General features: G+C 58.1%; 1 protein-coding gene across 1 annotated transcript in view; it reads left to right on the forward strand.

Moving 5' to 3' along the window:
• Positions 1-24,104, forward strand: part of LOC105826943 (voltage-dependent L-type calcium channel subunit alpha-1S) — a gene marked incomplete at its 3' end in the record, with an annotated part of 45,170 nt that extends 21,066 nt beyond the window's left edge. Inside the window, exons 8-28 of the mRNA XM_012664958.1 lie at positions 1,551-1,696; positions 2,112-2,193; positions 3,671-3,831; positions 6,569-6,794; positions 7,487-7,694; positions 8,695-8,815; positions 9,686-9,800; positions 10,889-10,982; positions 11,676-11,745; positions 14,068-14,200; positions 14,830-14,959; positions 15,251-15,310; positions 16,807-16,913; positions 17,410-17,497; positions 17,766-17,873; positions 20,234-20,286; positions 20,540-20,686; positions 21,117-21,318; positions 21,754-21,912; positions 23,188-23,298; positions 23,949-24,104. Coding sequence (XP_012520412.1) covers positions 1,551-1,696; positions 2,112-2,193; positions 3,671-3,831; positions 6,569-6,794; positions 7,487-7,694; positions 8,695-8,815; positions 9,686-9,800; positions 10,889-10,982; positions 11,676-11,745; positions 14,068-14,200; positions 14,830-14,959; positions 15,251-15,310; positions 16,807-16,913; positions 17,410-17,497; positions 17,766-17,873; positions 20,234-20,286; positions 20,540-20,686; positions 21,117-21,318; positions 21,754-21,912; positions 23,188-23,298; positions 23,949-24,104 — 2,677 coding nt within the window. The remainder of the gene's footprint in view (positions 1-1,550; positions 1,697-2,111; positions 2,194-3,670; positions 3,832-6,568; positions 6,795-7,486; positions 7,695-8,694; positions 8,816-9,685; positions 9,801-10,888; positions 10,983-11,675; positions 11,746-14,067; positions 14,201-14,829; positions 14,960-15,250; positions 15,311-16,806; positions 16,914-17,409; positions 17,498-17,765; positions 17,874-20,233; positions 20,287-20,539; positions 20,687-21,116; positions 21,319-21,753; positions 21,913-23,187; positions 23,299-23,948) is intronic.
• Positions 24,105-25,958: the final 1,854 nt, after the last annotated feature.

The raw sequence follows: 25,958 nt of genomic DNA on the forward strand, positions 1-25,958 counted from the left end.
GTAGCTGCGTGGCCTTTACCTAATTACCCTACTTCTCCATGCCTCAGTTTCCACAACTGTCAAATAGAAATTATTTCAATACCTGTTTCATAGGGTTGTCGTGAGGCTTAAATGAGTTAATACATGTAAAGTACTTAGAACAGAGTCCAGCACGTAGTAAGCGCCAAGTACTAACAGTCATCATTGATGGGCGCTGCTCTCTCCGGGACGGCTGTGCCGTGGTCCCTCCACCCACCCCAGCCGCAGCGGAGAAGCTAGAAGCGGCCGTCAGACCCCTTCCCACCGGCATCACCCACCCCAGCAGCTTCCCTCCAGGCAGTCTGTGAACAGAATTCAGGGGGTCTGTGCATTTGGATAGGAAAAACTTATCTTTATTTTTATTACTCTAACTGAAATTTAGTGTTTCCTTTAATGATGAACATAGGCAACAAACCACAGTGGTATCGGCAGTGCGTGTGACCTGTCCTGAGGGAAGTCACGTCTCGTTACAGTTGTTGCAAATATTATTTACGTTCATGACTATGCCGATAGAGCTGCAGCTAGATCTTGCTCATTCATGAAGAAACACGTTTTATTCTATAGCAGTTTCTTTGTATTTCCATAACTGTATTTTAATATACCGTCATGCACCACATAACGACATTCTAGTCAGCAACAGACCGCACGTAGAACAGTGGTCCCCTAAGATTACAGTGGAGTTGAAAACTTCCTGTCACCTGGTGATTTGTGTCACTGCTGCCTGCAGTACTCGGTGCAGTAACGAGCAGTGCAGGTCTGCAGCCTGCGAGCGGCCGGGTAGCCCGCATAACGCAGGTGTGTCCAGGCTACCGATCTGGGTCCGCGTGAGCACGCTCTGTGATGTCGCACGGTGGCTACAAAATCGCAAACGTGCATTTCACAGCAGTGACCTGCGGAGGGAGCCACAGGCTCCGCTGCACCGTCAAAGGGTCCAAGGCACAAAATGGCCAAGAGCCCCTGCCTGGACCCTGCCCTGCCTGGACGTGACCTGTCCCGCGAGGCCGCCCCTCCTGGCCTCTGGGCCCAGAGGCCCCCACCGTGCTGTGGTCCTGCCCCACGAGGGGCCCTGCCCGGTGGCGGTGGCCCGAGGCTGCCCCCTGCCGGCCTGAGGCTCCCTCGCTGACTCCTGGGGTTTGAAGCCCAGGAGAATTTTTTCCAGCCCTTAGGTCTGTATGAAAAACTAAATTTCTAGGGTAGCTTAAAGGGCCAGGGCAACGGCAAATTCGAGGAGCCGTGGCTGATTCAGTTAGGGCAACGGACTGTGATTGTCCTGTCATTAACCCCTAATGTCCAAGGGTAACCCCAAGACAAGGCAGGAGAAATAAGGTGGACGAGAAGAAAGAGACGAGGAAGAGGCTGGGCTTGGGTGAGGGGAGCGAGAGTGGTTACTCCACAGCCGCCTTGAGGGGCACCCGGACCCAGGTAACACCCGGGCCAGAAGAAGGGGCTGTCTGTCTGTCCTCGGGAAGCTCAGTCTTCCCCCACCCGTTTGTTCTTCTCCTCCCCTCCCCGTCTCCCCCGTCCCATTCCAGGGAATTCACTAAGGAGCGGGAGAAGGCCAAGTCCAGGGGAACCTTCCAAAAGCTCCGGGAGAAGCAGCAGCTGGAGGAGGACCTTCGGGGCTACATGAGCTGGATCACGCAGGGCGAGGTCATGGACGTGGAGGACTTGAGAGAAGGTCGGCCCGAGGCCGTGGTCGGCCTCACCCCCACCGCCCCGTCTCTGAGCGCACCTTGCAGGTGGCCCCAAGGGGCGCACAACCTCGTTTACCCTCCAGCAGGCCTGGGAGGCCCCCTGGGGAGGGCTCATATTTGCCCTTAGAGGGTGGGGGACTTGCCTAAAGCCTTTTGTCTCTGAATGGCGGGATCGGGGTTCCCAGAGCTCCACCCAGAGGCCCCGCCCCGCAGATGTGGGCTCTTCACTCTTCAGCTCCTGGGACTCTGGGTCTCAGGAAAGCACAGAGGGACCTGGGCCTACCCAGGGCCCCTCATTGGAGCTGTCGCTGGTCAGTGGGCCTTTTTCAGGGTTGCCCAGCCCAGGTGGGTCCAGCCCAGAGGCCCGAAGCCTGGCTGAGTGTGTCTCTCCTATCCCAGGGCGGCTGTCTTTGGACGAAGGTGGCTCTGACACAGAGAGCCTGTATGAGATCGTGGGCTTGAACAAAATCATCCAGTTCATGTGAGTGTCTGCCCGTCTCCCCACAGGCCGCCCAGCCCCCGGCTGCCTGAAACGCGGAGTCAGAATCCAGTTTCCTTCCCCTCGGTGGTTTTAGAGTCACTTTCCCGACCGCTTAGAAAGGCAGCTTTTCTGAGAAAACAGGGCCAGTTCCTGCTCTGAGGGCATCTACAGTGACCAGACCTCGGGGCACGTGCGATCTGAGAGGGCCCCCAGCAGATGACCTATTTACGTCCCCCAGGGACCTGGTGGGGCAGGGAGCACCTTTGCTGCCACGCTCTGATCAGCGCGGAGCCGGGTGGAATAGTTCGTGCTGGAAACCTCCACAAGGGAGAGGGACAGTGCGCGTGGCCCAGAGGTGACACAGAAACGGCAGCATTTCAGGGAGGAGGCTGGCCGTGGCCCAGGAGTCTGGAGACCAGGGGACACTCCAAGCTCTCTTGCCTGCCTTTGTCTTAAGAGGAGGGTTTGTTTGCTCGGTTTTACAAAATCACACGTAATTATGATTTTGAGAAATCAAACAATAGAGAAATACATCAAAGAAAGGAGGAAGGTCCCCAATGCCCTTCCGAGAGGTAACCATGGTAACAGACTTGTATGCCTCTAAGATCTTTTCTCTGCTTTCATCCTGCTTGAATATACTCCAAGATTTTTTGTTTTTGTTTTGTTTCTTATATAACGGAGTTATTTATGTTAACTGCCGCCACTACAGAGAATAGAACAGTGCCCGGCACATAGGAGGTGTTGCCAAATATTTGTTGAACAAATGAACATAAAATACACATTATCTCATGACTTACGTTTTTACTTAAAATTATCTATTGAGGGCAATTTTTCCCCATCTTCTTTTGGTATATCTTTGGGCGTAAAGTATTCAACAGTAGGGATAGATCATAATGGATTTAATTAATCTTTCTAGTTTTTGGCAATGCAAAGTGCTTCAGGGAACAATTGTACATAAGTGTGACCATTGCTGCTGGCAGAATTCTAGAAATGGAATTTCTGGGTCAAAGGGTACATGAGTTTGAACTTTGGTAGGTGCTGCCAAACCACCCTCCAAAAAGACTGTGCTATCAAAGTGCCATGGCCCCGCACCCTCCCCAGATACTGTTAATTAGTTAAAGAATGGCCTTTATAACGGGAAAAACGTGGCATCTCGGTGTTGCTCTATGTGGAATTAAGCTGTGCAGAGCGTCTGCTCCATGTCAGGTGTGGCGCTAAGCATTTTGTGTGCTTCGTCTCATTTCGTTGCCTCGGGTTTGCATCATCATTTTCTTCTTTGAAAGATGGAAAGTTTGGAGCGAGGGGCAGGATTTTAACCAGTCTGGCTCTGCAGCTCATGTCCGTAGCTTCTCTCCTGGGGCTGGGTGGGGAGGGGGCGGTCAGACTGAGCACACTGGAGTCTGTCTGAAAGTGACTCAGAGAGGCGGGACGCAGAGCAGAGCAGCACTTTGCCGCCATCCTCCTGTCCCCTCCCCAGCCGGCACTGGAGGCAGTGGAACCGCATCTTCCGCTGGAAGTGCCACGACATAGTGAAGTCCAAGGTCTTCTACTGGCTGGTGATCCTCATCGTCGCCCTCAACACCCTGTCCATCGCCTCGGAGCACCACAACCAGCCTCTCTGGCTGACCCATTTGCAAGGTGAGCCAGCACGGAGTAAAGCCGTTAAGAGGGCTGACTGGCTGGACGTCAGAACCAGCCAGGGGCACCGCAGGTTTTGCAGAAGAGGTCGATTAGATAGTGACGTCATTTCCTAGCAATTCTCAGCTGTTGGGGAGGGGGTCCTGTGGTCTAACCCTCTCCTTTCACAGTGGGGAAATGGAGATCTCAGCAGGCAAGGTGACACACCTGCCTTTCCCCCTCATGGCACTGTCACTTACCAGGGGCAGTAACGGCAACACACTGGGACAACCTCCAGCTGCTTGCCCAGGTGTCTGGGCAAATTATTCCAATTACAGAGCACTGGAAATAAGGTTTCCAGTACTTTAGAGCTCTAAGTGTCCAAGTTCAAATTCTACTACAAAAACAGCAGTCTTTCACCAACTATGTATTGAATGCCTCCCGTATGTAAGTCATAGAAGAACTCAGAATGCAGAGAGGACTAACGCCCTGCTCTTGACTTCAAGGCACTTACTTAGAGAAGAAGACAGGTATTAACAGGTAAAGTCAACACAAGGAGGGCAATGGTAGAGGCAAATACACGGTAGCAAGAGGAGGATCACAGAGGAGGGATGTTGGAGCAAGTAGACCCTAAAGGATGAGGAAACAAGCCCTGGGAAGTCAAAGGGAGGAGGGACAGTGTGTGCAAAGATGTGAGACAGTGTAGTGAATTCAGGGAGCCGTAAGAACTTTGTACGTGACTATGAGAATGGCGAGAGATGCGTTTGCTCATAGGGGGCCTTTTATACTTTAATGAAGTGCTGGGACTTTACACTTTAGGCAGTGGAAAGCCAGAGAGAAGTTATAAGCAGGAGCACAACATAATCAGACCGGAGTGTTGGAAGGATCTGTCTTGGTGGGAGGTCAATCAATGGGCTCGTCCCTGCAGTAGATGTCCCCTGGGTGTGGAGCTCTGCACTGTGAGAGGAGCAAGGCAAGAGGAAAGGAGGACCGATTCCAAGAGCATGGTGGACAAACTAAGTGCATTTATTCATTGATTGCAACCGGTCTTCCTGAGAGCCCTTGAATGTGCCGGGCACCGCCAACACATCATCAATGACCACACGTGCAGATGGGAACACTGCCCACCAAGAGGGGTCAGGGAGGGGTTTGAGGTTCACGGCCTATGCAGATGAATGGACAGTAGTGCCACTTTCTGAGACGAGGAAGATGGCCAATGACAGGTGTTTTTGATAGGTGGGGGAGGATGGGCAGTATCCATCAGCTTGGTCTTGGGCATACTGAGTTTGAGGAGCCTTTGAGACATCCCGATGGAGATGCCAAGGAAGCAGATGGAAAAATAGATCTGGAACTCAGCAGAAAGATCCCAGTTGAAGAAATAAATTGGGGAAGCATTGGCAGGAACGGCAATTAAAGCCGTTAGATAACATCACCAGATCACCAGGGGAAGTGTATACTCAAGTGAGTAGCTCAAGTCCAGCATTCAATGACTTGCTGTTTCATTCCACTGAATTCATGGCTGGAGTTGCCCCAAAAGCAGTGGCAGGGAAGTTCCCACAAGGGAGGGCCCCAAACTCCCTTGGGGTTGCAAAGACAGAAGCACTAAAGGCCGGGGTGATCAGTCCAAAGCATTTGTATGTTAGGGGAACTTGCTAATAGAGTGCTGCAGCAACCCTTGCAACAGACAGCGAGGGAAAGGGGTGTGTGTCCACAGCGGGGGTTCCGGGCGTGGGGTTTGTATGAGGTTTCAGGAATTTGGCTTGGGGCTGGGGCCAGTTTCTTTCAGTGCTTTGGGCAATAATCTAGATACCTGGGAATGTTCAAGGCCCCAGTTTGGGTTCAAGCCTGCCAAGAAAAACCTGTAGCTGGCCAGGCTGCAGAGCAGTCAAGGCACTCTGATCTTCGGTCAGGACACAGAAAGAGCAAGGGGAAGTCGGGGACCCTGCAGTTGCTGATGTAAAGAATCACCTGCAGAGGAGGGTTAGGAGGATCCAGAGAAGTAGAGGAAATCCCGAAGGATGTGGTCCCCGAGGAGCCAAGGGCAGAGAACGTTTGAAAAACCAAGAGCCTGGCTGGCAGTGCCCAGTGCTCCCGGGAGGCCAGGAGAAGGAGGGCCAGGGTGTCCACTGGACTTGGCCACGTGGATCGATGCCCCTGGAGAGAGCCGTGTCGGCGGAGTCACAAGGGTGGGTCCAGATGGGGACGTGCGGAGGAGCACACAGGGCAGACAGCGTGTGCGGAGGTGAGGAGAGCAATGCAGACAATCTGGGGGTTGCCAAGACAGACAGGCAGAGCTAGGACAGGACGGGGAGGGAATGGGGGGAGACCTGGGCTTTTAAAGATGGCAGTGGGGGGGCCCGTTTGAAAGGACGAAGTTAAATGTACAGCATAGGAAAGAAAAAGGATCTTTGACAGTGGCTTTCCTGAAATGGGGTTGCGGGGAAAGCATAGGAGGATTAGGCTTTCGGTAGGTGAGGGGGCCCCTCCTGTACGAGGGAGGTGCACGGTGACAAGAAAGTAGCAGAGCTTAATGGACTTCAGCAGAATTAAAAGTACTGAAACTCTCTTCCTGTTAAATATGGTGTGGTTTGGCTTGTTAGATATCAGTGGACAAAATTCACCAGGTTTTACTGGATTTTGAACATAAAAAAAATCCATGGACACATGCTGGGGCGTCCTGGGCCGCGGCTCGGCGGGGCGGAGGCTCAGAGGCAGGAGGGGGGGGGAGCGGGGCTGAGGCTGTGCCGCCGCCCTGCAGACGTGGCCAACCGGGTGCTGCTGGCCCTGTTCACCATCGAGATGCTGATGAAGATGTACGGGCTGGGCCTGCGCCAGTACTTCATGTCCGTCTTCAACCGCTTCGACTGCTTCGTGGTGTGCAGCGGCCTCCTGGAGATCCTGCTGGTGGAGTCGGGCGCCATGACGCCGCTGGGCATCTCCGTGCTGCGCTGCATCCGCCTCCTGCGGATCTTCAAGATCACCAAGTGAGCTGGGTCTGGTCTGCGCCCATCTCGTCTGCCCTGCTCTGGCGTCTGCACGGTCCCCGTGCCGCCCCTGGCCCCGGACTTCCCTCCCTCCTCGAAACAACCTCCCTCTGCAGAAAAGAAGTCGCTCCCCTGTTTTGAACTCATTTCTCTAGTTTTTTCTCACCATTGTGTGCGGCAGGGCAGGGGAGAGGGAGCGGCGGGAAAGAGGAAGGAAGAGGAGAAAAGGGAAAACTGGCAGAAGCAGGGAGAGGAAGAGAAGCAGGGAGAGGGTGGAAGGGAGGAGGAGGAGGAGGAAAGGAAGAAGAGAGTTGCTGGGTGGTGCGGGAAAGCGAGGCGCTCGCTGACTTGCGGGCATTTATTGTGCACCAGTGTGGGCTGGGCGCCGTTCCAAGCACAGGCACACGGCGTGCCCGAGAGAGTGGTCCTTACGCTCACAGGGCTTCTCAGCTAGTGGTGGGGCCAGAAGCTAATCGATAGTCCCACTAACGAGCGTGAAGTGACAAACCGAGATAAGTGCTGTGACGGAGGGAGAGAGTGGCCACACGGCCTGAATCGCAGCCCCCAGCCTGAGCCCGCCCTCTCTCCCTCTGTGCCCCCAGTCCCAAGCCTTCCCCAGGCCCGCCCACACCTCAGGAGCACAGGTGAGAGGGGTCTGGCTCCTCCCCACCTGGTGGCCCCTCTCCCTTCAGATACTGGACGTCCTTGAGCAACCTGGTGGCCTCCCTGCTCAACTCCATCCGCTCCATCGCCTCCCTGCTGCTGCTGCTCTTCCTCTTCATCGTCATCTTCGCCCTCCTGGGCATGCAGCTGTTCGGGGGCAGGTATGATTTTGAGGACATGGAGGTGCGGCGCAGCAACTTCGACAACTTCCCCCAGGCCCTCATCAGCGTCTTCCAGGTAGGCCACGTGCCCTGCCCTCTGTGTGCTTGCCGAATCCTGCTTGTCCTTGAAGATCAAGGTGGGCATCACCTCCTCCAGGAAGCCTTCTCTGATCTGCTGGTTGAGTTCAATGTCCTTCTCCAGGCTTCCCATCACCTGTGCTTCTCTCCATTGTAACGCTTGCTTAGTTGACTCCTCCTCTGGAGCTGTACCCAGTTGGTCTGATTTAGTTTTGTCCCTGGTGCTTAGAGAGTCCTGGCCCACAGTGGGGTGACAGCGAATGTCTGGATTTGGGGTGGGCTGGGAGTTCATGGGTGTCCTTTCTCTCCCACGTGCTGCTCACATCTCAGGGCAAAGTCAGACAAGGGGCGCCTTCCCTCCCCGAGGCTGGACAAGCCCCAGAGAACGCAGACCAGGTCTCACTCCGGAGGCGTGGCTCAGCCCACTCGCCAGAAGCCACCCAGGGGAGCGTGGCCGTGACTCAGTGGGAGGCCGCAGAGCCGCAGGCCTCCTGGAGGAGCTGTCCTAGTGCAGAGCATGGAGACGCTCCTCTCTGGGTAGCCAGTACCCCTCGAGTGACGCCGCCCTGCTGCGCCAGCGGGAGGGCAGTGCGTGAGCTTCAGTAGGTCCTGTGGGCGGCTTTGCCCTCTCTTTCCTCCTCTCACCTCACTGGATGGTCAGGCATCAGGCCCTCCAAGGGACTTGACCTTTCACACCACTTCTGGAGGCCGGAGCGGCAGGAGGCCTGGGTGGGTGCGGTAGGGTTAAGCCCCGGGATTGGGAACACGACAGGGGAGTGGTGAGCCCACAACCCAACCCCCTGGTCCTGGACGGCACCATAAGCTTTTGGACCCCTGGAAGAGGGGCGCTGAGGAGAGCAGGGTCACTGGCCCGTGCAATGAAGAGAGGGAGGTCCGGGAGAACCGCAGGGGTGGAAGAGGACTTTGCACGAGGCAGGCCCGACAGAAGACTCTGGGGCCCCCTGTGTCCCCGTGCTCTCGTCCCGCCTCTGCCCTAGGTCCTGACGGGTGAAGACTGGACCTCCATGATGTACAACGGGATCATGGCGTACGGCGGGCCGTCCTACCCTGGCGTGCTCGTGTGCATTTACTTCATCATCCTTTTCGTCTGCGGCAACTGTATCCCCTGGGAGCGGAGTGGGGACGAGAGCTTAGGGAGGGGGTGGGAAAAGGGCTTAGAGTGGGGGTGAAGGGTGCCCACTTTGTAGGCAGCCCGGCCCGCTGGCTGGAGGGGAGCTCCCAGGCTCATGGGGTCCGGGGATAGGGCACAGCAAGTGCAGGTACAGCTGTAGGATAATTCCTTCTGCCGAAACGGGTAGAGGACCACAGGGGCGATCGGTTACAGGTAGGAGGAGTTAATTCCAGCCAGATGGGTGAGCCTGGAGCAGGTAGGAGGAAGGCCTGCGCTTCCCTGAGGAGCAGTGAGACGGTGGGACAGCCCCGTGCAAAGGTTCAGGGGCAGCAAGCAGGAACCAGGACCTTGTGGCCAGGGGTGGACCGTCTGAGCACTGGGATTGGAAGGACTGAGCTAGGACAGGCGAGAGATGAGCGGAGGGGAAGGAGAGGTGGGTAGGGCAGAGAGATGAGGTGCCTGAGAGGTCCTGGCGCCCACGCCATGGGATTTGGGATTATGGGTAGTGGGGAGGGAGGGCGCCATCGTCCCTCAAGCTCATGGGGGCCTGGCGCCGTTCTCTCCTGCTTTGCCTCCTTGGCCCCCCACGAAGGGGTAGGGTTAGTTCTGGGCAGGAAATCGATGGGATTCAAGGGCCACAGTGGATTCTGCCACAGGGCACCCTCTGCAGGCCGGTTTCCCTGAGGACGTGCGTCTGTGTCCCTGGACCCACCCATTCCTGTGGGGTTGCTCTGGCAAGGGGGACTCCAGCTACCCCACCACGGGAGCAGCTAGGCCCTGCCCCATGCAGGCAGGGGGACCCCTGCCCAAGGGCTTCCCTTCCAGCACAACGCAGGGCTCCTTAGCTGGACCCTCAGATATCCTGCTCAACGTCTTCCTGGCCATTGCCGTGGACAACCTGGCCGAGGCGGAGAGCCTGACTTCCGCCCAGAAGGCCAAGGCCGAGGAGAGAAAGCGCAGGAAGATGTCAAAGTGAGTGCGGTGCCACCAGCAGGCAGCGACCCCGAGTGCTCGGCTGGCTGTGGCCTCCCAGCTCTGGGAGGGGCCTCCCGGGGCCTCAGAACAGAGCCCCAACCCTGGGACGCCTGCCCCAGTGGGCAGACTTCTGCTACCTGCACGTGGGGACTGCTGACGGCCTCCGAGGGGTTTCTGCGGGCGGGGCTAGAGGCGAGCTGGCCTTCTGGACAGACTGGCCTCAGGACTGTGGGGTCAGAGCCGGGCAGGTGGGGCCAGGATCCCCGGGGAGGAGGCCTGGGAATTCTCCTCCCAGCCCTGCCACTGAGCCACTGTCCTTCTGCGGGGAGTCATTTCCCTTTGCTCAGGCAGCCCCTCCTGTGAAGCGGGGATTAACTTCCCAGCTTCTTCACAATTCTCATCTGTGATTTTGTCGTTTAACTCTTTGTAGCCTGGCACCCTCCCTGGGAGTGAAAGTAGACTTGTCTTCCAGACAGTGTTTCTCAAATTCTAACCACAAATGACTTCAGCTGGTCTGGGTCAGCTGGTCTGAGTCAGGTGGGGTGGGGTTGAAGGTCACATCTCACAAGCTCCCAGCTGGTGCCAAGGCTGCCGGTCGGAGGACCACGCTTTGAATAACCAGGCTCTAGACAGCGGCCTGCTTCTCCCACACCCATGGCTGCGGGAATGGGACACACGTCCCTGTGCAGGCAAGACGGGAAGAGACAGGGAAAGACAGACTAGCAAGGGAGTCCAGACATTTCCAAAGAACTGAAGCCGTCTTGCGCAAACCTGCAGCCCGTGAGTTCTGTATGAACCAGCACAGAGCCACGTTCCTCCCATTCACCATCAACAACCGTCAACCGTGGCTGACCAGGGAGCCACGCTCAGCCACAGGCCGGAGCTGTGCGTCATGCCCTCTGGTCACAGAGAAAGCACTTGCCCAGGCCTACCGCCCTTCCCATTTGGTGGAGGCCAACGCCACTCCTTCTTCCACAAGAGGAGCCCTGGTGTGGGACCCTCCTAAGAGCGATGTCGGGCTGAGCAGACCCCGAGAACTTTCGTGTTCAGCTTTCACCTTGGGTTTTCTTGGTTTTCCAACTCAGGGGTCTCCCAGATAAGTCAGAGGAGGAGAAGTCCATGATGGCCAAGAAGCTGGAGCAGAAACCCAAGGGTGAGGGCATCCCCACCACGGCCAAGGTGAGCACCTCCTGTGGGGGTTACAGGCAGGATGGGGGGCACTCTTAAAGTCCCCGTAGTTCCTGCCCCAGCACCCCGGGGTGCAGGTGGAGCAGGGTGGGAGGAAGGAGAGTGGTCCTGTGCCAGGCTGTCAGCCAGGTCCGGGCATCTCCCTGCATTCTGCTGGAGGGAGGCCGATGGGTACACCTCCTCCAGGAGTCACCCCAGTCTGGAGCCAGATTTCCTTAGAGTCTCAGCTTCCCACGCCAGAGCAAGAAGGTGTCTCCCCTCCTGACACCGGCTGTTCCACCGAGAGGCCCAGACTGGCTTCCACCATTCCTAGCCCTGTCCCGCTCACCCCAGCTGGGCTCTGCTCAGCATTCCTGAAGATGGGAAGTGGAGTTCAAAGGGTCAGGGAACTGGGCCCCAGAGGGACTGGGGTTCCTGGCCTAGGGTGCTCAACTCTCTTCTGGAGAACCAAGCAGGGGGTGCAGGGAAGACAGGCTCAGACAGGCCTGGGCTTGGGCAAGTTCTCGGGCCTTGCTGGGCCTGGCTTCTCATCTGTGAAATGGGGATGATCATAATATTCCCTGTCCCGCAGGCTGCAGGGTGATACGGTGAGCTGAAAGCCACACTGGCTTTCCAGTATATGCTCAATAAATGGAAACTGCATCTGTTTTTTCATCATTATGTTCCTCATGTTCCTTCCTGCAGCTGAAAATTGATGAGTTTGAATCTAACGTCAATGAGGTGAAGGATCCCTACCCCTCGGCTGACTTCCCAGGTGAGGGTCCTTGTGGCTGGGCTGGAGCAGGGTGCTAGGGCGGAGTGTGCTGGTGCTGAGTTCTTCCCATGGCTGTCTCTTGTATGTCCCCTACCTGGACCGCTCCATGCGGGGACAGGACACTGGAGACATCCCTTGCAGATAAGCCATCTGCCAGCCTGCCTTTCCCTGCAACACACAAATGCAAAAATCCACACATTTTATTTTCAAGTAATTAAGCAAGTATTTATCGAGTGCCAGCTCTGTGCTTTGGTGCTGAGGACTTGGTGTTCAAGAAGCACAGAGACTCGTGGAGACACAAGTCTCCCCTGCCGGTCCCACAGAACGGACCACAAGTGCAGGCATGCCCCTCCATGTGGTGAGGGGGCAGAGCGCTCGCCATCCCATAAGCAGGATGGGGGCTGGACTGGGGCCCGGAGTGACACAGGGACAAATAGAGCCGTGACTGGCGTGGGAAAATCCAAAAGAAGAAGACAAGGGCGGGATGGGAGGGAGCATGGGTAAGACACAGCCGTGGATAAACTGCAAACATGTCGTAAGTGCAAATAGCCTGTGACTGCTGCAGAAATCCCACCCACCTGGACCCACGAGAGGACACAAGGAGGAAGCAGAACCAGGCTGCAATAATCTCACAAAGCCACCTGCAAGAGCCCTTGGACCCAAGAGCTCCGGGTTCTCTCAGCTCACACAGGGGTCTTTTGGAGCATTGGGTCACTGGGGCAATTCTACGTCTATCTGTGGGATCAGCTAATTAGCATCCATGTGCCCCAGTGACTCTAAGCTCCAAGGGGACTTTTTGTGTTCCACGTGGCACAGCATCTGGCACGGAGTAGGCACTCAGTAAATTGAATGAATGAATGAACGAATGCATGAAAAGATTTTGCCAAGTGTGGGGAGAATGGAGCTAGTGTAAGTAAATTGTCTTCAAACACCTACCAGAAATGAGTATTCGTGTGTTAGCACAATTCATGCTGAGCAGTTCCATCCACTAGCTGGGAGCGGCTGGTGTGCAGCACACGGGGGGCTGACGTGGGAAACCCGGGGTCAGGGAGAGGGAAGAGGCTGGAAAGAAACGAGGGGGAGAGGGCAGAGGGCACGAGGCTGGGCCGCTGGGAGAGCGGTCTTACCGAGGGGGGATGTGTTCATATCTGCTTCCTCCTGAAGATACTTTGCACTTGCTTACAAGAAGATATGCTCAATAACTTTAACAAAAGGGGCACAGAGGAAATAAGAATTAAGGGGGAGAAAGGATGCAAATATGTTAACTCTAAGAACTAACAGTCACGATTAAGCATAAATGTGTCTCTGGGGTGCGTGGCAGGCTGGGCCAGCCAGGGAGTGTCATGTTAGGACACAGGACGCTCATTCTGAGTACAAAGAAAGAGTTCTCGCTTCTCGGGGGAGCAGAAGGGTTGGACTGTGATTCGGGTGGATTCGAGAACCCCTGGGTGATGGTTCACGATGAGCACCACGGTGGAGTGAGTGGAAGCCAGTAGCTTTTGGCTTCTCTGAGGGCCTCTGCGGGGGGCCGGCAAGGGCAGGGCGGCGGCAGCTGTCAGGGGAGGGAACCAAGAGGAGCCCCAACTTTAGCCAGTGCCCCCAGTCTGATCACTGAATTCTCCCACCCTGGAGCAGAGGACTTTGGGTACTCAGCCCCTCGTGAGGCCATGAGACCAGTGAGTATGCCTGGGGTGTCTCTCTTCTCCCCCACCCCAACTCCTGCACCTGCCACAGGCCCAGAGACTGGGTAAAGCTCAGGAGTATCCGCTGCTTTTTTGCCATGCTGGCAGTTTCTGTCTGAAATGATCATCTTCAGAATCTTGCCCAGGAGAGGACCTCAGAGTCCATTTATTTCAACAGCCCTCCCGCCCCTCATCAGTTTCACAGCTTGGGAAGCTGAAGCTCAGGAAGGGCCCCGACGTGCCTAGCACTGCCCAGCACGGTGGGGCAGAGCCAGGACCACAGGCAGCCTCCCCGTCCGCAGCAGGTTCCCCAGCCCCAGCCGCAGCCTGTGAGTGGTTGAGGCAGTGCAGATCCAGCCTTGACACAGGAGATGCACCTGCAGGGCTCCTTTGGCCTGCTCCTAGCCCTGCTTCTGGAAGATTCTGGGCCTGCCTCAACTACCCCTGAGAGCTCAAACCCGCTCACTGCAGAGAAGGGGAGATGCGGGGGCTAGAATGCTAATGCCCTGCTGCCCCACATTGGCTTGGCACCGCCTTCGCTTGCTGGCAGCAGAGGCTCCCAGGAGGGCTCTGAGCACGGAAGCCAGGAATGTAGCAAATTATGGGAAGACCCCCCTCATATCTCCCCGTCTCCCCACAGGGGACGACGAGGAAGATGAGCCTGAGATCCCAGTGAGCCCCCGACCGCGCCCGCTGGCCGAGCTGCAGCTGAAAGAGAAGGCGGTGCCCATTCCAGAGGCCAGCTCCTTCTTCATCTTCAGCCCCACCAACAAGTGGGTGGTCCCCTGGCTGCTGTGTGGGGTCACTGCTGAAGCTTGGAGAGATCCGCTTCCCTGCCCTCAAGAGACCTCTTTCTAATCCCCCGTGCCCTAAATTACACTGGGAGAAACTCCTTTCAGCTTCAGACCTTGTGCCCTGTCTAAAGTGCCGGCGTCTCTGCGAGAAGTCATGCTTTAAACCTCATCGGTTACTCACACCTCAGAGGGACCTTGTTTTAGGGCAAGGGGATGAGAGCAGTGAAAGCCATAGTATTTACCGGCTGCATCATTGTATACCTTTAAAATATGCACAGACTCTAGTCTTCGTGGAGTTTCATCTGTCCGCCTCCCGGATGGAGATCAGCCTGTCCCGTTCTTTTGGGGGGAAACCTCAGGGGGGCGGTGCATTGGGGGAGGGGCAGGAGGTGGGAGGGGCTCGGTTGAGAGATGGGACCTCAGAACGAGGGGGGCAAGGTCCCCTGCACGTCCAGCCAGAGGGCCCTGCAGATGCAAGGCTGTACTTCTCCACTGACCTGGGGGCGGGCAGGCTGGGGGCATCCAGGGTCCCTCTGCAGGACAGAGGCTGCTGCGGCCTGAGCATCCAGCCGCTCACAGCTCTCCCGCCCACCACCCTGCCCCACCAGGCTCCGCGTCCTGTGTCACCGCATCGTCAACGCCACCTGGTTCACCAACTTCATCCTGCTCTTCATCCTGCTCAGCAGTGCCGCCCTGGCTGCCGAGGACCCCATCCGGGCGGAGTCCATGAGGAATCAGGTGATGGCAACCCTGTCCCCTCTGCTGTTCAGCACCCCTGGCCCCCTCCAGCCTCAGCCACCCCCACACCTCACTCTGGCACCCAGAGTTCAGCTGTACCCTCCATGTGGCTGTAAGCAGGAGAGTTTCTTGGAGTTTAATTCCCTGGGGCCAGGACTGCCCACTCAGCAGGGGGCGCAGACAGGCACCTGCTGCCTGCTGTTGGTGATGGTGATGACAACGATGACAAGGGTGACACCGCTGCCCCCCTCCTCCTCTCACTGGCCGCTCCCTTCCCTGCCCCATCCCCAGATCCTCAAGTACTTTGACATTGGGTTCACCTCTGTCTTCACCGTGGAGATCGTCCTCAAGGTGAGCGGAGGCTGTGGGACAGCCCTGACGCGGGGCTTCCCTGGCGTGGCTGCAGCTTGCACACACTGAGCTCACTCGGGGCGGGGGCGGGGGGGGGTGGACGGCGGCAGGACAGACTCACGGGGCCCAGGAGACTGGACAGGGTTTCGGCTCATCGGCTGGAGAGAGCAGGCCCGTGGTGTGCAGGTGGCAGCTGGCGAGGGAGGCAGGACAGACTTGCCCCTCTCAGCTGGGAACAGCCCATGTCTGTGACACCTCCGGCATTTTTCTTCCACATGGAAGGCACAGTGGGCTTCAGAGAAGCCCTGGGAGCTACGGTTTGTTCCCAGACGTCTGTTACCCGTGACCGGAAAGGCCTTCCACTCCAGGAGTCCCCAGAGAAGTGCCACTGCCCTGAGCCGGCAGCTCTGCCCGTTCTCAATGTGGACACACTGGGTTCGGGCCATCATGGGGCCATGGGCTCTGGCGGGCAGAGGGAAGACCCCTCTGTGACTGAAACCCGGTAGCCCCAGCCTACATGTCCACAAGGAGAGGAGAGGGTGGCCGAGCCCAAGAACAGGCCCAGGGAGGCTGCCGTATGAAATCAAGACAGTCCCTTAATTCAGGGCCTCGGCTATTGAAGGGGCTGAGCAGAGGGACATGGTGGCTTCCCCGAGGTCCAGGAGGACTTTGTGGAGTCAGAGGCATTAGAGCCAGACCTTGAAGTTGGACAGGACTCCACAGGGGAGAGGTAGCCGGGGCAGTCTAGGGGGACAGGCAGTAGCAAATGCATTGTAGGGAGATTTGAGGACACCGTCAGGAGAGAGAAGGCGGCCCTTTGGGCTGGACACTTTGCACATACGGGGCGTGGGGCCTGGGTGCTGGGGCTGGGAAGGCAGATGGAGGCGAAATCACACAGGGCCCTGAATGCCAGGAAAGGCTTCCACGCCGCGAACTGTAAAGGCTTGGTGTGCCTATGCAAAGGGCTTGGGAGATTATTAGAGAATATTCCAAAGACACTGAGAGGTGAGCGAGCAGGCGGGCGGCTGGGAGGGAGATGCAAGGGCGGGGAGGGGCTGGGGCCTGGCGAGGTCTGGCGTCCTGGAGGAGTCGTTCAGCCGGACTCGGCAAGCCCTAGGCAGAGGGCACTTCCCAAGAAGCTTTCCAGGGAGGAGGAATTTTGTCCTGTCCCACAGGACAGAGGGGGCTCTGTGGCTGCGTGGGGAAGAGACCCAGGGCCCCCAGTGGTGTGTGCAGAAAGAGACTTGCATTCTGAGAGTGAAGCCTGGCCCCGCACCCGCGAGAAGTCCCCCTGCTTCAGCGACCGTGAGCAGAGCGGAGAAATGCATTCAGGCCACAGCAAGGAGTTGAGCGAAGGACCGAGGAAGCTTCAGGCAGGCTGCTTGCCTAGATACGCGCTCTTCCTGCGCAGACCGGGGCGAGAAGCCTTCGTTTGTGGGGGACAGGCCTGTTCCCTGAGCCCCTCCCCACCCAGGATGCTGCCTCTGTCTCCCCAGATGACGACCTACGGGGCCTTCCTGCACAAGGGCTCCTTCTGCCGCAGCTACTTCAACATGCTGGACCTGCTGGTGGTGGCCGTGTCCCTCATCTCCATGGGACTTGAGTAAGCAGTGCCGGGGCTGCAGAGTGAGGATCCCACCTGCTCTGGTTGGGGGGCACCGTGCCGCAAGAGGAGGGTCTCTTGGGACCACTGATGGGGGTGGGGAGATCCCTGGGTTGTCACCAGCTGGAATGCAGTGACATGCAGAGTGGGCAGGGCCCTGTCCTGGAGACTGGCAGGGATGCAGAGAGGTGGAGGCGGTCCCCCCACCCCGTGGGCAGCACACTCCCTGTCTTCAGGTCGCTCCTTGTCTGATGGGAGAGGTAGAGCCTCAAGCCACACATGGAAGCCCACGTCCTATTGCACAAGACAGTGACAAGCTCCAGCCCAGCTGGCAAGCGGTGGCTTTACCTGGGGCAGAGCTCACGCGCACAGCTGCGGAAAGGGGCCGGGAAAGGCCGCCGGTGTTGAGAGCAGGTGGCAGGACGGCGGGTCCATGGCAGGTCTGTCTGGCTGGGGCAGGCTGCCCTCAGCCCCGCACCTCTGCCGCCTCCCCCAGGTCCAGCGCCATCTCCGTGGTGAAGATTCTGAGGGTGCTGAGGGTGCTGCGACCCCTCCGAGCCATCAACAGAGCCAAGGGGCTGAAGGTGAGAGGGGGCCTGGGCAGGAGCCCCCGGAGAGGGAAGAGAGGGGCTGGCGGGGCCTGACTACAGCCTTTGCTGGGCACCTGTCCCCTCTCCTTGGCCAAACAGCGGGTAGAAATGGGGCTGGGGCAGCGGTGCTTCCCCACCAGCCTCTCTCTGCCTTCGACTCCCTGGGAGGCAGCAAGTCTTGCACGTCTGGGGGTTCCCTCGGCTGGGCTCGTGGGGATGCGGCTGGTGCACACCCAGCCCCCATCGGCCCCTCTGCCCCCAGCACGTGGTGCAGTGCATGTTCGTGGCCATCAGCACCATCGGGAACATCGTGCTGGTCACCACCCTGCTGCAGTTCATGTTCGCTTGCATCGGCGTGCAGCTCTTCAAGGTGAGGCCCCACCTGCTCCAGCAGCCTCCCCGCTTCCCCAGCCCTGTGCCAGCTCTCAAGCCAAGGCGAGAGCCAGTCGATTTCTCCTTCTCCAAGCAAAAAGAACCCCCAAACTGTAAAAACAGAGGTTCTTGAATGCATGGAATTTTGAGGCTAAAATATGGCTAACCCAGATCTGGTTTCTTAGGTAACACCGTCCGTGGCCACTTTGGCTCTGTTGGCCACCATTGCTATCATATCTGCTCTCTTCCTGCCCCTCCACGGCTTCTCCTTGGGGACGAAGTCCCCTCCTCCCGCAGGCCCTGCAGTCACCCCTCCCCTTACCACCTTGCCCACTTCCTCCTGTCCCGCCAGGCCTGTCTGAAACACACACCCACCCCAGCCCCTCCACCTCCGCCTCCTTCGGTGCACCTGGCTCCTGCAGCCCAGGTTCCGGCTGGCATGCCTGACATCATCATGCCTATCAGGACCCTCTAAGGGTGGGAGTCCATCCTGTCACTTCTGGAGCCAACCTTATCTGTTCTCACTTTCCTGGGAGAACACAGCTGCTCGTTTTTTCTCTAGGACTCAGCCCTACAAAGGTGTCCCCTCCCACAGAGCTCTGATTTCCAGATGCCTCTGGCTCCCAGATCATTTTCAGGATGCAGAAACTGATACTCGAGTGGACCCCTGACACCCTTGATACACACATGCTCCTGCCACCAAATCATGAGCACTTAAAGTCATAATGATACAACCTCAGTCAGTCTTAGACATGCAATGGCATCAAATCATTCATTCATTCAACAAACACATATGGGACATTTTCTCCATACATGGGCCAGGGCCTATGCTAGGGCTGAGGAGGTCACAAGCCAAACCCTCCCTGAGGGAACAGGTTTTGGGGGAAGCAGTCAGGGTGGGGCTCCCTGAGGACCTTCGGGGGACAGATCCTGTTGGTCACTGTCCTTGAGGGGCGGGAGTGCTCACAGTGGTCTGGCCACTCTGCCAGCTGCATGTGACCTTCTCCTCCTGGCCCAGCTGAGGGCTGTCCTCGCCCCACCCCCCAGCCTGCTCCTCTGCCAGGCTTGAGTCCCTGGAAACCCTCTGAGGGCAGAGTCTGTCTCTGCCGCGTCCGTAGCCTGGCACTCAGCCCGGGGCCTGGTACCCAGGAGGCCTCCAGACGCGCTCCCTGAAGGAATGAATGAGGGGCTGCCCTTCCTTCAGCTCCACGTCCCTGCCGGCGAGAGCCATTGCCTTTCAGCACCCCGACCCCTCTGGGCTTTGGTCTCTCCTCAGAAGACCCCCCGTTCCTGCCTACCCAGGTCACAGGAACACATCAGCCACGATGGCAATTTTTACATCACGTTTCACTCTGTGCAAACTTGTCACTTGCGTTTCGCGTTCTATCACAGAGTCTCGCTTTGCTTCCCATATGAAATCAGGTGTTTGGCGCCACGTGCCCGCCCTGCCCCGCGCCGGCCGTGGCCACTCGCTGCTTCTCCCTGGTGTTGCCACCTCACCTCACCTGCTGCTCCCGCGGCCACACAAAGGGGGTGTGTAGGAACAGCACAAACCCGTGTGAGGGAGGGGGTGGGGGGGAGGGACAGCTGTGCCTTCAGCTGGTCCTGTGTCCCAGGCCTAGGGCAGTTTCCCTCTCAGCCTTAAAGGAACTGGACCAGAAGCCACGGAGTTCAAGCCTATTTTAGCCACATTAAGACCTAGCAATCAAGTCCTTCTGTGCAAACAAAATCTCAGGTGCCCGACGTGTGGCATAGATAGAAGGAGAAAGTGCTCTGGCTGCAGTCAGTCCAGGGGGGCACAGAGCCCCCTGCTCAGGCCTTGGGGTGGGGCGTGCTGGGACCCCCGCTCAACTCCGAGACAAGTCGGGTCTCCAGGGCTCAGCTGGGCTCCACCTCTGCAGCCCCGAGGGCCACGCCGCTGGCGGGAGGAGGAAGGGGGGAGGTGGGCCACCCTCTTGCTTGTCACGGGGAGCCCTGCAAAGGCCTCCTGGAGTAGCGGGGCGCTGGGGGGCTCAGAGGCACAGGCCTGAGGGAGGGGCAGGGCCAAGCTGTGTTCGTACCTCCAGCCCCTCAGCCCAGCCCAGGGTGCCCAGCAAATGCCCACCTCAGACACTGCATGCTCAGCCTTGGCAGCACCTCGGCCGGGGGACCCTGGGGAGCTGTGGGAACGGATGATGGTGAAGGAGGAGGACTATCGGGGGCCCTGCCCCGAGGAGGAGGCCACCTCTCTGGCAGGAAGAGACAGGCTCCTCCTTCCAGACGCCCTACCTTCCCTCTGCCTCCACCGTTCACTTCCATGGCCCACTTTTCTATCCTGTTTCCATGACAACGTGTCTCCCTCCCCCCTCCTGGATGCAGGGGAAGTTCTACAGCTGCACCGACTTGTCCAAGATGACGGAGGAGGAGTGCAGGTACACCGTGCTCTGCTGGCCGAGGGTGCACGGTGGCAGGGTCGCCGGGCAGGGGCCCTTCAGGCTGGGAACCGGGGACCCCGAGCCATGAGGCACAGGAGGGGCATTCACAGAAACCCCTTGCCTGGGGCTTGCCCCCCAGTGTGCCCTCTGGTCCCAGAGCTGGCCCTTCCTTTCTCCTGCACACTCACCACCCGGGGCCCAGAGGCAGCCCAGCCACGCCCTGCGGAGTGACTGGGCCTCCCTTCCTCAGGGGCCACTACTACGTGTACAAGGATGGGGACCCCACGCAGGTGGAGCTGCGTCGCCGCGAATGGGTGCACAGCGATTTCCACTTCGACAATGTGCTCTCAGCCATGATGTCCCTCTTCACCGTCTCCACCTTTGAGGGATGGCCTCAGTGAGTGAGGGCTGGGCCCGAGACCCACGCGGCGCGGTCAGGGTGGTACCAGGGAGCCAGCTGGCCCTTCCGCAGGCCTGGGACGGATGATGCTCGGCAAACCGCACCGACTCTCTGACGGCTTGTAGGACCAGGGTGCCGACTGGTCACCCCAAAGCAGTCCTGACCGGGGTGCTCTGGCAGACGTACCCAGTCGCCCCAGAGGCATCTGCCTCTCTGCCCGCAAGGGGGCGCTCTGATTGATTAGGGACAGGTGGGGCACCCAGTGGAAAGGCAGAGCCACTGCAGGACCAGGTCTGGCTTTCCCTGCGTGACTGCTCAGAAAGCTCTCCGGCCTACCCATCGCCAGTGGGTAGAGCCCACCCTTCCTGTCCTGGCTCTGCCGCATCGCCCCAGCCCAGCCCACCCTCCCTTCTCTGCACCCCCCAAGGCTGCTGTACAAGGCCATAGACTCCCACAAGGAGGACGTGGGCCCCGTCTACAACAACCGAGTAGAGATGGCCATCTTCTTCGTCATCTACATCATCCTCATTGCCTTCTTCATGATGAACATCTTTGTGGGCTTCGTCATCGTCACCTTCCAGGAGCAGGGGGAGACCGAGTACAAGAACTGCGAGCTCAACAAGAACCAGGTGCCTGGGCCGCCTGCTCGAGAGGGAGGGCGGAGCCCCAGCCCCAGGTCTGGCCAGGAAAGCGCGTCCTGGCGTGACCGCAGAACCAGCATTTGATGCCGAGCCCCAGCCTCCATGCACCCCACCCCTCCTCCAACCCGCTCAGTACAAGTTGGCGGAGTCGGGGGTCTTCTCATGGAACCCCCGCGTACCCAGAGAAAGGAAGCCCTTCGTGCTCCTGGGCTGGTTGGAGCCATGGTGGGAATGCACGGTGATCGCTAAAAGGGAACCCAAGGGCCCAAATGGATCCTTCCCCTAAATAGTACAGAGTCCCTCAGCCACCAGCTCCTGGCCACGGCTGCTCCCGACTCACCCAGAACGCGGGTCCCTCAAGCCCACGGACGTGGGTGTGGAGGGGCCTCTTGGTGCTGACCTGCCCCGTGGTGTGTGTGGCAGCGCCAGTGTGTGCAGTACGCCCTGAAGGCCCGGCCGCTGAGGTGCTACATCCCCAAAAACCCATGCCAGTACCAGGTGTGGTACGTCGTCACCTCCTCCTACTTTGAATACCTGATGTTCGCGCTCATCATGCTCAACACCATCTGCCTGGGCATGCAGGTAAGGGCCCTCTGGGGACGAGCATCCAATCAGACCGGGGCCTGGGGGGCAGGGTGAGCAGGGCAGGGTCCCCGGTTCCCCCAGCAGACGTTCCCTGTGCACCGCCTGGGGAGGTGAGAGAAGCGGAGCCAGGCCTTGTCACCGGGCACTTGTGCTTTATCACAGAGAGAGTTTAAGCGTACGAATAGCATCGTAGTTCTGCGAACAGGAGATGACAGCCGCTGAAGGAGGAAGTGTAGGAAGTAGAAAGTGTTTGCTCTGTTTCTTCTACCGCTACAAATCTGGATGGTTGAGTTGGCTGCAATCTTGGCTCTGGTCTCGAGAAAAATGGGTTTAGTATTCACAGAACAGGTGTCTCAGGAGCTGAGCACCCTTTTTAGACTATCATAATCAGCATCATTATCAAGTCTTAATTAAGCATCTGATCCCGTAAGCCCTGTATAAATAGCATTGCGCGATTAGGCTCCCGGCCCCTGGAGCCCAAGACACACCCAACGATCAGACCACACATTGCCAGGCAGGAGGACACGGAGAGAGAATCTCTGAGCCGGCAGGCCCAGGTCGCACCGAGGATCGTGAGCAATGGCCGTGTTTGGGGCCGGGTCAGGCAGCGTAATAGGGCGATCCTGCCACGTCGGTGGGGTCGGCCGTCAGATCCTTCTGAACCACCCAGGAAGGTTTTGTGAAAGAGGTGGGCTTGCATTAACTTTCTAAACAAAGGGTGAGAGCTTCCCGGGGAAATTTACAAGGAAATAGGTTTCATAAGGGCCGTAGTGGTGGGTCAAGGTTATTTCTTTTAACTGTCTCACCATCCTTGGAGGAGCGTGCAGACATGGTAAGCTTGGTGGGCTCAGTTTCCTACCAGGAGCCAGTGATAGACCAACTGTGGAGGGTCCGGTGCCCAAATGACTAGGTGGAACCTGTCGTGGAGCCCTGACTGGCGGACCTCCCGTCCCGGTCATCCCGGAACAGACGTGTAACTGAGCTCTGGCCTTGCAGCCCCGCATGTAAATAGACACGCTGGGCAGCACTTGGAATTGGAGGTCCCCGCCCCTCCTTGCATTACCTCTTTTGTGGTGGTGATGGTGGGGGGTGTCGTCCATAAGATTCGGCGGAATTCAGGGGATGGCTAAAGCGGGCTCCTAGCCCTCTGAGCTAAAACAAAATGGGCAGGGGACCCAAGGAAGTGCTGGGAGCATCCCAGGAAGAGGAGGGGGCTCTGGGAATGCAGTCTGCAGGATGGACAAGCCCGCCTCTCCTGTGTCCCCTCCACAGCACTACAACCAGTCAGAGGAGATGAACCACATCTCAGACATCCTCAACGTGGCCTTCACCATCATCTTCACCCTGGAGATGATCCTCAAGCTCATGGCCTTCAAGGCCAGGGTGAGTGCTGGGGCCACAAGGCCAGATGAGCCGCCGGCGCCTGGGGGGTGGTTCTGCTCATGGAACACCCGCCACATCCCCTCCTCCTACCAAAGGCCCTTCGCCCGGCACTTCTGCTCCCAGCTGCTCACCACCTTCAGGTACAGGGCAGGCACAATTTCAGGTGTCTGGAATTGACCCACAATAGAAAGAGGCTGGACACCTCTTCCCTGCCCCTCCTTTGAGCCTGTCTGACATCCCGCCTTCCCTTAGCCGCTGAAGAGCAGGCCCAGCGCCAGCGGGAGTATCTTGCCCTGTTTCTTTGCTTCCCAAGTCTACACCTGCAGTTCCAGCCCTGTCGGTTCTGCACTGTCAAGCCCCAGCCAGGACGTTAAGTGGGGTTCAGGGGATGAGAGCGTTCTCCATCCGGACCAGGGGTTCCCAACAAGTCCCCCCTCCCTCCTGCCATGTCCTGCCCTTGAGGAAGGGAAGTAAAGAGCGAAGGGGAGAGGAGTGTCAGGTGGGGCCACTGCCGCCCCTGTGGGAAGTGAGTCAGGACGCCCCACCTTGGCCTGACCCAGCAGCTCTGCGCTGCCTCGGGCGACAACCACCCTCTGCTGGCGGCCGGAGCGCCTTCCTCCCCATGCTCACCCCCAGCTCTGCCTTCCCAGGGCTACTTTGGAGACCCCTGGAATGTGTTTGACTTTCTGATTGTCATCGGCAGCATCATCGACGTCATCCTCAGCGAGATTGACGTGAGTATCAGGCCGGCAGAGCCATCATCACTGGGGTGGGGCCGGGGGCACTTGTTCTGTCCACAGACAGGCGTGGGTGCCCACTGTGGGGACACATGGCACCCTGGGGGTTACAAATACAGAAATGACAAGTCACGGTTTCTGCCCCGAAGGAGTTACAGTCCTGCAGGGCAGAGAGATAACTCAGACGCCAGGTGGACACAATGAGTGTGCCAGACTGTCAAAGGCAAACGCTGTCGTGGAAAGGAGAGGGGTGGGGTGGTCAGGGAAGGCTTCCTGGAGGTGGTGACTGGAGCTGAAAAGGCGAGCAGGCACCTCGGGCAGGGTTATGTAGCAGGGGTGCAGAGCAGGAAGTGCAGCGCAGGCTCAGGGGTGCTGGGTGGTCGAGCTTATCAGAAGCATGTGAACAAGCAGAGGAGAGAGGGGGACAGTGAGGCTGGAGAGGTCAGGCGGGGAGGTGGCTTAAACTTTACATAGCAGGCAGTGGGAAGTCACCAAAGGTTTTTAAACAGAGCAGGATTAGAGCGCTGCTTCTGGAAAGGTAATCTGGAGGGGAGGGGCAGGAGGTGAGAATAACTAAAAGTAGGGGCCCCGTTAGGGAGTTGGTCGTTCATTCATTCCTCAAATGCTTACTGAGTACCTCCCACGTGCCAGGTATGATTTTTGGTGCTAGAGATATGGCAGAGAACAAAATCGTGGGGGAAACAGACAATAAATAAATCTGTAACACGACAGGTATGACCAATATGTATCACGAAGGAAAATAAAGGCAGTTAAGGGCTTAGAGTGGGAGGGAATGGGAGGGTGGTTTCCAGGTGCCATCGGAGCAGAGATCTGAGCACAGCAAGCCAGGGAGCCACGCAGGTATGGGGGTCGGAGTGTTGTTGGGACAGAGAAGAGCGAGTGCAAAGGCCCTGGGGTGGGGTGGAGGGTGTTGGCTGAGTTTGAGGAACAGCAGGAGGCCCTCGGAGCTGGAGCAGAGAGTGGTGGAGAGGAGGCGAGAGAGAGAAGGAAGGAGTCAGATTATCTAGTCCCTTGAAGGCCACGGTTATGATCTTGGGCTTTATTCTAAGAGAGACAAGAGCCCTTTGGAGGGTTTAAATGTGGTCTGACTTTAGTTCTAGAAGAATCACTCTGACTGTTGTGTTGAGAACAAGGTGTAGGGGACACAAGGGCTGACCCGGGAGAGCAGTCAGCAGATCACTGCAGGATTGCGAAGGGGAGGTGACAGGGCTGGGGCTGCCGTGGAGGCTGTGAGGAGTGGTCGAAGGCAAATGGCCCCAGGAGCTAGACCATGATGGCCCACGGAGGGGCTGAGGCCCCGGCGGCGGTGGAGAAACAGCAGCAGGGTCTACACTGCGGGTTGGGGGATGGAGGGCAAGGAGGAGATTCCAGCCAGAGAGGTCCGCATTCCAGATCTCAGAAGTCAAAGCCTCTGGAGGTGGCCTTGCTGAGGATCTGAGGCTGAGGGTCACCGCAGAGGGAAGAGGCAGCAGGACACGGGATGGAGGAGGTCCAAGAGTGGAGTTGACGCCCTGGGGCTGGGAGGGAGGGGGTGGAGCAGAGGGGCATTCATCTTTCTCAGCCATGCTAACCGTGGCCACGGCGGGATTCTACCCAAGGGGCGGCAGACTTGGCCATGGGGACAAGTAGGGGCCCTGTAGGGGACTCGTCCACGTGTAGGGCTTCCCTCTGGACTCCCCACTGCTCAATGGAAAGCCCTTCAGGCCGTGGGGTGACCCCTACGGTGAGAGGGGTGGAGTAGGAAGGAGCAGCCCTGGAGCCGCCGCAGGGGGCGGGTGAGGGGAGTAGCTGGGGAAGAGTCTGGGGTCTGTGAGGAAGGAGCCCTGGGCTGAGGCCCCTGTAAGGCTGAGCCCTGGCAGGGAGTGGCACCTTCTGGGGACTTGGCTGCCTCACCGGCTGTCT

Source organism: Propithecus coquereli, unplaced genomic scaffold (genome assembly GCF_000956105.1).
Source record: "Propithecus coquereli isolate 6110/MARCELLA unplaced genomic scaffold, Pcoq_1.0 Scaffold944, whole genome shotgun sequence".
Classification (NCBI taxonomy): Eukaryota; Metazoa; Chordata; class Mammalia; order Primates; family Indriidae; genus Propithecus; species Propithecus coquereli.